The sequence below is a fragment of the Sinohyriopsis cumingii genome, chromosome 3 (genome assembly GCF_028554795.1).
Source record: "Sinohyriopsis cumingii isolate HCF-2022 chromosome 3, ASM2855479v2, whole genome shotgun sequence".
Taxonomy (NCBI): domain Eukaryota; kingdom Metazoa; phylum Mollusca; class Bivalvia; order Unionida; family Unionidae; genus Sinohyriopsis; species Sinohyriopsis cumingii.
Genome location: NC_142963.1, coordinates 70,398,974 through 70,412,511, shown reverse-complemented (window position 1 = coordinate 70,412,511; position 13,538 = coordinate 70,398,974). Strand labels below are relative to the sequence as shown.

At 35.7% G+C, this 13,538-nt stretch overlaps 1 protein-coding gene across 1 annotated transcript in view; it reads left to right on the top strand.

Moving 5' to 3' along the window:
- Positions 1-13,538, top strand: part of LOC149803072 (DNA repair and recombination protein RAD54B-like) — a 113,499-nt gene that overhangs the window by 60,305 nt on the left and 39,656 nt on the right. Inside the window, exons 11-14 of the mRNA XM_089952644.1 lie at positions 152-241; positions 5,633-5,787; positions 8,808-8,855; positions 11,930-12,011. Coding sequence (XP_089808770.1) covers positions 152-241; positions 5,633-5,787; positions 8,808-8,855; positions 11,930-12,011 — 375 coding nt within the window. The remainder of the gene's footprint in view (positions 1-151; positions 242-5,632; positions 5,788-8,807; positions 8,856-11,929; positions 12,012-13,538) is intronic.

Here is a 13,538-nt window from a genome sequence, read left to right as displayed (position 1 = left end):
CACAGCTATCTCACCACAGTGCTCCAGTACACTAGTACTAAAATTAATTTTACATTGAGAGATCATGCTACTATGTCAGAATGTTTTACAGCAACAGCTACTGATATTTGACTCCCACATGTTTTTTTTTAATTTCTTCTGTTCTTTATAGATCACATCTGCCCAGACACCAGTGACACCACGTCATGACCCACAAACTCCTGGTGCTCTTGTGATGCCCAGGCCCAGCCAGAGTCATCAGGTACTACTGAATTTGTTTACAATCAATCTCAAATAATTAAAACTAGAGCTACATGTATTTCTCAGCATGACCCCAGAACACCTTTTATTACATATTCCTTCCCCAACACACCAGTCCCAGGGTCATAGACTTTTATTTTACTCATCCCAGACCCTGGTCATTAATATGTGAATCCATAAAATTTTGTTCCCTTTTTTTAAGCATAAAACAAAGACATTTTAGTCATATGAAAATGTATCGTTTTGGAGTATGTGACTGCATGTATTGTATATACTCACATATAAGTCATTATGTGACTGCATGTATTGTATATACTCACATACAAGTCATTATGTGACTGCATGTATTGTATATACTCACATATAAGTCATTATGTGACTGCATGTATTGTATATAATCACATACAAGTCATTATGTGACTGCATGTATTGTTTATACTCACATATAAGTCATTATGTGACTGCATGTATTGTATATACTCACAAGTCAGTATGTGACTGTATGTATTGTATATACTCATATATAAGTCATTATGTGACTGCATGTATTGTATATGTATATACTGACATACAGGTCATTATGTGACTGTACGTATTGTATAAACTCACAGGTGATTATGTGACTGCATGTATTGTATATACTGACATACAGGTCATTATGTGACTGCATGTATTGTATAAACTCACATACAGGTGATTATGTGGCTGCATGTGTTGTATATACTCACATACAGGTGATTATGTGGCTGCATGTGTTGTATATACTCACATACAAGTCAGATCCAACTGCAGATGGCATAGACCTGGATCTCTCATTGTATATTGCACCAGCAGATCTGGGTCTATGCAGTTTGTTAGGAGTAATCAGCAAAACAAAAAAAAATTCACCCTGATCTCCTGGTACATTTTATGGTTGCAGAATACATCATTCCTGAATTATGTCATCAGCAGACATATTTGTGGTATGCTGGTAGATGTACTGTTGAGCTAATATGGGTTTGGAAGTTGAAATAAATTCATTGAATCTAAAGATACTGTTACAAAAAAAATACATACATAAGTAGAATGCAAATCAGACTTTCTGTTAGCATCTATATTTATAATTTATAAATTGAGTTTGCTTAAGTGTGCCTTGTTCAGAATGGTTAATTTTGGTGGCCGCATATAGGAGAAACTGCCAGGTGCCCATCATCCAGGTAAATTGGGCAGAATCTGGTCTGCTAGTGACCGTATTGAAGAGCATCTATAAGACCTGTGTTGGCATTTGGACCTGAATATATATGGTATATAGTTAGATAAAATATTCCCCCATCAATGACCCCACATAATTGGCCCACAAATGATATTTCTGTTGCAGATTGTAATCACAGGAAACCTGTGTACAAGCAAGGGAGATAAAAACATTTTGCTGATAATCACCTTTCACAAATATAGAGAAATAACAAAATATATTACAAGAATTCAAATATTGATTACTTCCTTGGAAATTTTGACTTATTTGATTAATTGGTGCTTGAAGCTTTGAGTACACCAGAAGTATGCAAAATTCACTGACAATAATCCACAGAGCATTTATTCTTAAACTATGCTTCACTTATAAAGAAAAACATGCTCTTATAAATTATTAACTCTACTGGTTATAGACCAGACGGTCCTATGGGAAGGCCTGTTGTCCATTATCCATCTGTCCATTTGCACACATTTTTATTGCTACTTCTCGTAAACTGCTTATAATACTGCCATGAAACTTTACACACTCACACATTCATCCCAAGTTCTGGTTGGTACTTATATTAAAATAGTGCTTCTCTGATTGTTGCGGTGACCATTTTCTAAATCTTTTTAGTGCAACTCCCCCTTGAATGGATGGTCATGCCAACATGGGGTTTTCCCCTCATAGACTTCACATGATGTCTGGCTGATCCTAAATAACAATGGAGCCAATCTGATAACCAAAGTGACCACCATGGCATCCAACTTGAAAATCTTGTTATTACTACTGCTCCTAAATGAAAAGTCATGTCAACATATGTTTTTCAAAAGAAGACTTCTTATGTCTAGTTTGTCATAAATAAAAATGGTGCCAATTGATGTCCAATATGGCCACAATGGAAGTCGTCTTGAAAATCTTTTCACTCTTTCTCCTGGATGGATGGGGTTTTCATCAGAAGACATCATCCTATGTCTAATTTATCCTAAATGAAAATGATCCTGATCTAATATCCAGTATTGAACAGGCTTGTAAATCTTAATGCTTGTTTTCTAGGATGGATGGCTATATTGAAATGTGGTTTGCATTCAGTCCTAAATAAAAATCGTGCCAATCTTACATCCAGTATGGTTGTCACAATGGCCATCTTGAAAATCTTGTTATTACTACTCCTCCTGAATGGATTGTCATTTTGACATTTTGTTTTGAACAAAAGACTTCTAATGATCTCTTCTGGATCCCAATGAAAATGGTACCAATTACATACAATATGGCTGCCACCTTGGCCAGTTTAAAAATCTTGTTATCGCTTAATATCGGAGATGTTTTCAGCATTCAGCAGTTGAATTGCAGAAATGGTCTCATCTGGGACTCCTGGAAATTCATTTGAGCCAGTCCTATTGAGGAATTCCTGCTATGTATGACATGATTTGGAAAGGGTATATAGCACATTTAAAGTCTTACATGTCCTTGACAAATTTCTTTTTTATTATTTTTGTATATAACAAAATATAAAATATTTGACCAGACACCATGCTTTACTACAGATGTGCTAAAAATGGTTTTTGGTGTGTGTGTGTTTGTGTGTATTTTTATGACCATCTGGTCCTTTGCTTAATAGTACTTGTATACTTATGTATGGAGGTCCATACATAACCTACCCAAAGTTACCATTACCATTTCTCAAAATTAGTAATCTTTAAAAAGGTTTAAAAAAATTTTAAAAATTTTAGAAATTCCCGGGGGTTGGCACCTTTGTATTACCAATCTTTGTAAATAGCTTGCATCTCAGGAAGGAAGAAGCATTTGATTTAGGGTCAAAAGGTCAAAGGTTATGATCACTGTGATTCAAAGAAGAAATATAGTTTTTGCTCAGTAACAATAGTTCTGCATCACAGATCTGGACCAAACAATGTGGGTGGCTTGTGCACTGGGTAAGGAGGAACACACTATTGATATTGGGGTCAAAAGGTCATAGAGCAGTCACTGTAACTGAATGAAGAAAAATAGTTTCCATTAAGTAGTTCTAGTTGTACATCGCAGAGCTGGACTATACTTTGTGGATGGCTTCCAATAAAAAAAAAATGTATTGATTTAGGGGTCAAAAGGTTAAGATAAATATTGTCAAATTAGCATGAATCTCACAATCACGTCATAAAATAGATCATGACTGACTGAAAGATGAAAAATGGTTTCTGCACAAAATTGAAGTCCTTGACCATGTACTTTCACCAAAATTATTTGTGGATGGCTTATGCTTTGTGAAGAAAGAAGGCTATTCATTTTGGAACAAAAGGTCATTGTCACTGTGACAAAAAAAATTGTAAAAGGTACCATTCATTGTACTCTAGGTAGGTAAAACCAATGTGGAAGAAAATTTAAATGTTTATCAGTAATGTTCCTCTACATAGAATTGTACCCTGCAAGTCATATTAGATTTCAGGATATAGATTAGAGATTGTTTTGTGTACCTGGCATGTCAGATTTAACAACAAATTTGTTGTCTCAGTTATGTTTAGGAATCCCAGAAATAGTGACTTTTCTATATAATTTTACTGCTGTTGTTTTTAACTTGTGTAAAGAGAGAGAGTAAAACCTGTCTTGAGTGACCACTGCTGTGATTGACCACCTGCCAATTATGTCCTGAATCATAATGCACTGATCAGTTTTATTATATAAATGCACTGTGACGGGTGACTACCTGCAGAACTGAACCAGCAAACATGATTTTGAAGCAGAATATGTGGTTCGACACTGCTGTGAATGACCACATTCCAAAAACACTACTGGCATTGATTTAATTCTTTGTAAGAATGACTGCTTTAGAAGGTCAACAGGTAAGGTTAGATTCTCTAAACAATACTGCTATAACCATCTGTATTGCAAAAACAGACAGATGTCACTGACCCTTATTGAATATTTTGTAACGCTGACTGATTAAAAAGTAGTCTGCAGGTAGTGTCATTTGTTGTAGATTGGAAACCAGACTCAAGTAATGTCTCTAACTGCCACTGTAGTGCCAAAGTCATGTAAATATCCATTCCCATTAACCGGTCTGTCTTCAGATGGAATAGTCATGGACATACATAGTTCAAACCCATACAATGCACACTGTTATAATGAGAAATCATTTTAAAGGGCTTCAGTGTAGTGGTTGAGTACATTGTTTGTTAATCCATAATACAAGGAGTGAATGAAGTCTTTGTTTTTGTCTTTAATTCTAGAAAGTGTTAATCATTTTCCGGTTTTGATTGTCATTGCTAAAGGGTTTTGTGTTATTAGTTGATTTGTTGAGCAACTAAGGTGTTGTTATTGAAGCATAACAGTTGTTTCCAAGCCTAATGTATACAAGTCAGACCTCTGTTTTACAGTAATAGTTAAGCTGTCAAACAATAGCGAAATCAGTACTTTTTCATGGTGCACTAACCAATCAAAGTTCATTTGATTACTTTATGTCAGTGATGATTTAATTGATAGGATTGATTAATGTGAGCAGAATACAGTAATCTTATGGATAATAAATATAGGAGAGAACAATATGATTTTGTTGAATAGTGCAAATAAAGCAGTCTTGATAACATAATAATAGTAATAATAAGAACAATAATGATGATGTTCGTTGCATGGTATTTGTCCGAAAAACAGTTTTGAAAGGTGAATCTGTGTACATGGGTCACTGTAGATAAGACCAGTTTTGCCTTTTCTCATGGGTGGCTGCTATTGATGGATTTGACTCTGTCAGTGTGTGTGTGTGTGTGTAATACATGTTTTCAATTATATGTATATTTAATGACATAGTCTTGATATCTGGAAGGCAGCAGATTTAATACATATTTTAATAGTCTGACAATGATACCTGGGAAATTTATCCAAGTGGTTATATGCCTTTACTTGGATTATTCAATTATACTTGTCTTCCAGACATTAAGAGAAGCAAATGCATTCATTAGGGTCATCTCCATGCCGATCATTATATAACATTTTTCATTTTTTAAATACCTGGCAAAACAAGTCCATTCTGAAATTATTGGGTCGGGAAGTTACTTTATCAAAGTCCCCCATTAACTGTGACAAGATTAGTCTTAATCGCTGTAATTGATAATATTTCACAGCTTCCTCAAGCCCTTGTAGTGAATGAATTTTGGAATAGCGGCAAATACAAATTTTGAAAAATCTTTTCAGTTCAGATGGAACAAGAAAAACCAACCAGTAGTTGATGTTGTGGTTGACCCATACCTGTCTGTTCATCTGCGTCCCCATCAGAGAGAAGGAGTCCTGTTTCTGTATGAGTGTGTTATGGGCTTCAGAAATTACAGCGGTCAAGGGGCCATTCTAGCGTAAGAAAATGTTTTTCTGTGGCATAAATGTACTCATGATGCCAGTGACACTTTTCTGTCTGCATAGCAGATTATTTTCATTGCTTGGACAATAGATGATTCTTCTTCTTTGTGCATTTCCAGCATTGTCTTCAACCAGGAATTCTTGCCATCTTTTTTTAAAATTAATTCACCATTGGCCATGAAGCTTTATGAGAACCAAGGTTGATGTTCATCATTCTGGAACATGACTTTTCAATAAGATACAGGAAGAAAAATCACTTTAGTGTGAACATGACTTTTCAATAAGACGCAGGAAGAAGAAAAATCACTTTAGTGTGAACATGACTTTTCAGTAAGACGCAGGAAGAAAAATCACTTTTGTGTGAACATGACTTTTCAGTAAGATGCAGGAAGAAAAATCACTTTAGTGTGAACATGACTTTTCAATAAGATGCAGGAAGAAAAATCACTTTGGTGTGAACATGACTTTTCAATAAGATGCAGGAACAAAAATCACTTTAGTGTGAACATGACTTTTTAATAAGACACAGGAAGAAAAATCACTTTAGTGTAGGCTTTATGAACAAGTTGATAGTTAGTATCATGACATTGATTTAAAGTCAAAGGTCTTGACTCCTGCATTTAGCTGTACTGATTTAAGCATAATAGTACAAGCACATTGGACTTGGATTTTTATCAGATCCAATTTTATGGATATATATGATCAATTCTTTTAATGATGCCACTTAGAGAACTTTATTTCAAAAATAATTTTAATTATGGATTTAGCTTAACGCATAGTTACATCTTACCATTGTGTGAGACAAGTTGAGTGATTTTTTTTATTCATGATATCAGGTTAAAGGTCTACAATGATTACAAAACGTTTTGTACTGTATTTAGAAGTTCCATTTGAATATGTTACCTTGGACATGTACGAAAATATATTTATTACTGAATTTGGTGTGCTGGAGGTTTTCAAGAATATCAGAGATGGTTTCAATGCTGTAGGATTTCTGGAAATTCTTTGTAGCAAGCAGAGGGTCAATCTCTTTGAGTGGCTCGTGTTAATTTTGGCATTTTGAGCCCAAGTTTCATTATTTTGCTCGGTTAGTTTTTGTGACTTTGGGGCCTGGGCAGGTATATTTGAAGAGTACAGATATTGACTGTACTTTTTGCAGTGATTGCATAGACTATTCAATGGCTTTGCCATGGTATAACACATTGGTTCCATTTGTCAGACTGGCAGTTGCAGAAACAACATGCACTGCTGCTTACTGTTGTTTTTTATTGGCAGTGGATTTACTATGTGAATAACAACAGAAGAATCAGTGAAACAAATGTGAAACAGTGTGTATGTGATGTGATTTGGATTTCTAACATAGTTTTAACAATTTTCCAGTAATATCACCACGATGTCTGCATTGTTGTTGTAGGATTTAATGCCATTTTTCAGCAAACGATAGGCTATACAAGGCGGCCAGTATTAATGATGGAGGAAGAAACCGGGAAAACCCTGGAAAGAACCACCGACCCATGAGAAGCTACTGGAAAGCTTTCTCACATAACCACATTAGCCGAATCCGAGATTCGAACTCACGCAGACAGAGATGAGATGGCAGTGATTGGTAACAGAGAGTGCTTTAGACCACTCGGCCCCTCGGGGCACCTCTGCAGTGTGGTAGATTAAACTGATGTCTAGCACTGGGACATCATGCCGCAGACATGTAGTGTCATGTCCCACCCAGTCACATTATCCTGCCACCAGATTGACCAGTCCTAACACTAACCTTCTAATGCAGAGTACCAAATGAGGCAGCTGTTAGTCCCATTTTTATTAGTCTTTGGTCTGACTTGGCAGGGATTAGAACCTTCGACCTCCAGCATCCGAGGCAGACACTCTAACCACTTATGGTCACTAGAGCGATGTCAAATGTCCAACAGAAACACAGCTTTGATGGATTAAAATCAGTTTACTTTCTATTCCATTTCTTTTTTAATAACATCAGTACATATAAAACTGCATAAGTTGGTCAATACAGAACAAGATGCTAGTTATGGAGCTACTATATTTGCTCAATGTTCACTGGACCCATGAAGGAGTACTGTATTATAAGTAAGGTCACCTTATACTGGGTTACATTATATTGAGAAAGATAGTTCAGTCACTATAATGAGATCCATGGCCATATCTGCATTATATCAGGACAGTGTTATTCTGAAATGCTTTATAGTGAGGGACCACTGTATAACATAAATCTAAATGGCAGCAGCATAGACTCAGATCTGCTTTTGAATACCAGGCTGTTTATCAGGGACTATGTTATGTCAGGGACTGTGCTATATTGAGGTGCTTTATAGTGAGGGACCACTGTATAACAGAGCTAAATGAGAGACACATAGACTCAGATCTGCTTTTGAATACCAAGGTGGGATTAGAGTGATGCACTTGTTTCAGAATTACTTTTTTCACCTACTTTTTTTTTGTAGCAGTAGGACATAATATTGTGACCATCCAATGAGATATTTGCCTGAAATTGCCAGATATATTCAACAAAGACATCTTGCAAACTGAACCCTGTCATTATAGGAGGTTAAGGACACAATAATTTAAATGGTCGCAAGTTGATCAAGGTTTGGCATACACATTATGATAGCTGTTGACTGTTCATTAAGCCTAATGGATATATTGGGGTAAAGGTTGAGTTTCTCATTGTTTCAATTAAACAGCAACATTTCAGTTACTGTATGCTATGTGCACATATGGAAAATTTGGTAAACAATGCAGACTTATCTATCAGTCCTTTTTTAATTTAATCACAAAAATGTGCAAAAAACTGACTTAAAGGGAAATTGTGGTTAATCATGTATTCTTCAAAGAATATATGATGCAATGTATTGAATTTTCAGAGTGGCAGCCCACTGTTTATCTGGTATGTTGCTTCTTTGAACAGTAGTCATTGAGACTTTCTCTGCATTAAAATTATGTGTTGTGAAATGATACCCCAAATAATACATGTTTATTTTATTTTTTTCAGGGATGACATGGGCCTTGGTAAAACTCTCCAGTGTATAACTCTTCTTTGGTAAGAATCAATCTGTCCTGCTTGTCTCTTTTATTCTGACATGAAAATTCATGCATCTTTGGTAAGAATCAATCTGTCCTGCTTGCCTCTTTTATTCTGACATGAAAATACATGCATCTTTGGTAAGAATCAATCTGTCCTGCTTGCCTCTTTTATCATGGCTTCAAAAATCATCTGGTAAGAATCAATTTATCCTGTTGTGTGTTTTATCATGCCATTGGAAAGCATGTACCTGTGTTTCAAATCCTATGAAGTTTAGTTAGTTTCTGCATAGTTATTTGTTCATACAGTGGGTATATTTAACATGCACATCTATAGATGTGACAGAAAAGACAGTTCAGGTCAGGACAGATCAGGAGATTTCCAAAATTTGGTCATGAGTTTTGACCTCAAAAGAGGGACTTAAATCGACCCAATTTTTAGCATGTAAATAGACAAAATTACAACAATTGAACAGGTTTACATTTTTTTCATATCTCATCAAATCAGCCGTTTTAAAGTAACTTGTTGCCTTTCATGCTCTCCTTATATGTACCACAAGCATTTTTAGCATTCTTAGGAGATCATTGCCTGGATTATATTAGTGTCAGTCCTAATCATTGTTGATCTCAACACTTAGGAGATGGTGTACTGTGACTGGATTCAGGTTTCCTCTAGTGTCAACCTGAATTTTCCTCAGAATGGAAAATGCGCTTTTTAGTGTCTGCTTTGGAATGTAGCAGCATCAGTGCAACCTTACTGAATCCACCAAGAAGTTTAAATTATTTCCTGATGTGGGTAGATACAGATTGCTGACTGCCTCCCAGAACTGATCAAGATTGGTACTGTCTAGTTTTAATGTTGTTTTAATGTGAGTAAGATTCTCTACTTGAAGCACAAACACATACAATATTCCATCACACCCTTTGTAACTATAAGCCTGATTTGCAGTCACCTTTGTTGTCATCATTATCATCACTGTCTCCACTCTTTAATAATGACAAAGTCAGAAAATGATTATCAATTAACTAGTTGTAGAGAGGACAAAGACCCCATTCATCTCAAGCATTACAGATTACAAAAATTGCTTGTGGCATTTACTTCAGACTGGTTTACATTCATGTTTACAAAGAATTAAATCAATGTCAATGGTAGTTATATCAGTTTTTCAGTTTTTGTGATGCAGTAGTTAATGTTGAACCATATTTTGCCTAAAAATCATGGTCACCGGTCACGTTCTGCAGATTATTATTATTATTATTATTATTATTATTATTATCATTATTTTTATTAAGATTATGATTTCTTATGAACAGTAAAATGATCACTATGTGAGTAGGTTTTTTCCTGTTTGCATGAGAACATTTGTGCACTTTATGAGTCAGGGTGTAATTATCTGCTAGCAGAAAAGGGAGATTATGATCAGATATGAAGCTGGTTGTTATTGGTGGGGTTTAACGCCATTTTCAGCACACGATATGCTATACATGGCGGCCAGTATTAATGGTGGAGGAAGAACCCGGGAAAACCCCAGAAAGAACCACCGACCCTCGAGAAGCTACTGGCAAGCTTTCTCACATACCCACATTAGCTGAATCTTAGACTCGAACCGCCGCAGACAGAGGTGAGATGGCAGTGATCCGTAACAAAGAGCACTTTAGACTACTCGGCCACTCGGGGCCCCGATATGAAGCTGGCAAATGTTATCCTGACACATGTAACTTTAACCACATTTGATGTAGATTCTGTGAACATGGATTTCAGTCATGGTGTATTTGTTGTCATGGATAATATACTTTTATGAGATGGGGTTTTTGCATGATGCATGATATCAATCTTGCTACCATAACAGACTTTAAAATAAACTTTACAGAAAAAGCAGAATGAATTGTGACATCTCTTTGAACATAATAGCATCCACTGAAATTCACATTTCCACTATAACTGAATTTTGTGTGATATTTCGGTTGCTTGGATTTTGGCATTGGCAGTCTTCTACATCTCAACAAACTTTAAACCTGAATTCAAACTAACCAATCCAGTTTTATGCCACTTGAGTTCTTGTGTAATCCAAGCATAATCACTTAACATCTTTAGTCCTTTTCAAAATTACTTTTGATCACAAATATTATGGACTTTAATATTAAAACCAACAACTGCACAGAAGCAGAACATACCTTAAGAAGAAAATCAAAGTAATGTTTCCTGTTTTATGCTGGTTGAGCTCTTTAGTAACCCAGACCTAATCAAATAATGTCTTTAATCCAATCACACATAGTATAATCCACCTCGACAAACTTCAGCAGTGAAGCCAGCTGACCATGCTGACAAGATCAAAGGGTGAAATTAGCAACTATATAGTCTTGCCCTGCTTAAGACAGCTCAATCACGAGCTCACTGGCATTTTTACCATAAATATACTACACTGGAACACAAATGTGAAACAGAATGGAAAAAAAACATCAAATATTTCAAGAATAATCTTCATAGGCAGGATATTTCAGTGAGTCTCTGGAGAATGGGAAACACTTCTAAAGTCCGGAGAACAAACCTCCTATGCGGCAGCTTCAGATGCATGCACATGCTTGAGTTACATTTGGCAGCTACAATTTGTCATGTTAGTTTTCAAGGAGAGCTCACCAAATTAATGCAGTTTGAAATAAGAAGTGTGTCTTCCATAGATTTTGGAAAATTTTTGTGAAACTTCCAAACTATTCAGTAATATATGAATATTCTGTATTTGCTTTTTTTAATAAAACATTTTATCATATGCATCAAATACAAACTTTAGCAGTACATTGGGGAGTTGGTTGGGCTGTTCAAACTTTAGGAGGATTTGATTGGGCTGTTCAAAGTTTAGTGGGAGGTGGTTGGGCTATTCAGAACTTTGGGGAGGTTGTTGTGCTTTTCAAACTTGAAGTCAGCAAACTCCTCAGAGCTTACCAATTATGTAGACCATCTTACATATAGTTGTGACAACAGATTTTGTTTATGGAGATATAAGAAAAGTGGCCGACTAAAGTAGTTGCTAACCTCATTGAAACTGCAGATAATGTATACTGTAGGAATAACACCAAATGCCACTACATTTGCAGGACTCTGTACAAGCAAGGGCCCTACGGTGCAAAGCCAATTTTACGGAGATGTCTGGTTATCACACCAGGAAGTTTGGTCAAGGTATTTTACTTGTTCTCTAAAATTACAAGTTCAAACTGTTTTCATTTAATGTAAATCATACGGTGATAACTCATTTTGACCCATATGCTGATATGAGACAGTAACTGTTCTGAAGGTAACCAGATAATCGAGAGAAAACCAATGACCTGGAACAGTAAGTACTTATTTTTTGCATGATTGGAAAGAGTAGCTGAAGCTGGGACCACAGTAGCGCTAAGTGCTGTACTATTGAACCACACTATGTTGATCATCTGGATTTGTCAGTTTAAAGGGATTATGTACCTTAGACCAGAATGAGTTTGCTAAGCCTATATTTCTACCACCTATCCTTGGTAATTGATTATTTGTACTGACCAGTGCAATGAACTACTGTTAATTGATAGATTGTATCATGGGTTTTGGTGTGGGATAGGGAAATCCTACCCTAGTGGTTATCATTTGTAGACAAGAATGAGGCTTTGCTGGTGGGCTATTTCCATCTTAAAAGTCAGGTGTATTATGTTGTGGCATCGTCCATCTGTCCATATATTAATATTTGCTTGTTTGGGCCATAACTAGGTAATGGTTGGAGAGATTTTCATTAAACTTTGCTAACATGTATACTATAATTAGACAGTGTGTTGTATACAGTAGCCTTGTCTACTGCCTCAAGATCTGGGTCACATCAATGGAAAATGTCAGTGATTTATACCCTTGCTTGGTTATATATAACTCTTCAACCATTGAAGGCATTTTAATGTAACTGAGATATATATTGTGACTAGATATTGTGTCATACATCATAACCATGTTTCTACCACAAGGTCAAGGTAATAGCAAGGGAAATGTAATTGTTTGACTTCTGTCCATGCCTGGAGTATAAATTTTGAACCACTCTATATATTTAAATGAAACTTTCACCATCTATATCCATTAATTAAAAGTGTGTCACATACTATGACACTTTCACCTTCCTCAAGGTCAAATTCAAAACAGGGGAAAATATAAACTTGCAACCTCATTTATAAAACTTTTGAAGCATTAATGATATTTTAGATTGTTGATATATTGACTTGATAGCATCTTGTACATTCCCAGTCATAGCAACTGCTTCAAGGTCTGGTTCACAACAAGGGATAATGGAGTAAGTGGACTGTTGATTTTTACCCATACAGATATTTTCTTGAAAACTTTACCCAGGTCCACACCGTATTATGCAATAGTCAAGTGGACTGTTGATTTTTACCCATACAGATATTTTCTTGAAAACTTTACCCAGGTCCACACCGTATTATGCAATAGTCAAGTCTTTTGATCCATGGTCATGTTAATAAATAGTGAGAATGGCACAAATCAGGTATAGCCTGAACCATTTTTGCAGTTACCTTCTTTAATATTCCTGTATCAAACATTTTGGTTATAAAGAAATTGGCGTCCCTTACTTAAAGATAAAATTATATAAGGACACAATATTGATTTAATTTGGGGGTGGGGGAGAACAACTGAAATTTGGGTTATACTTAAGTTTTGGTTTAATCTGATTAAAAC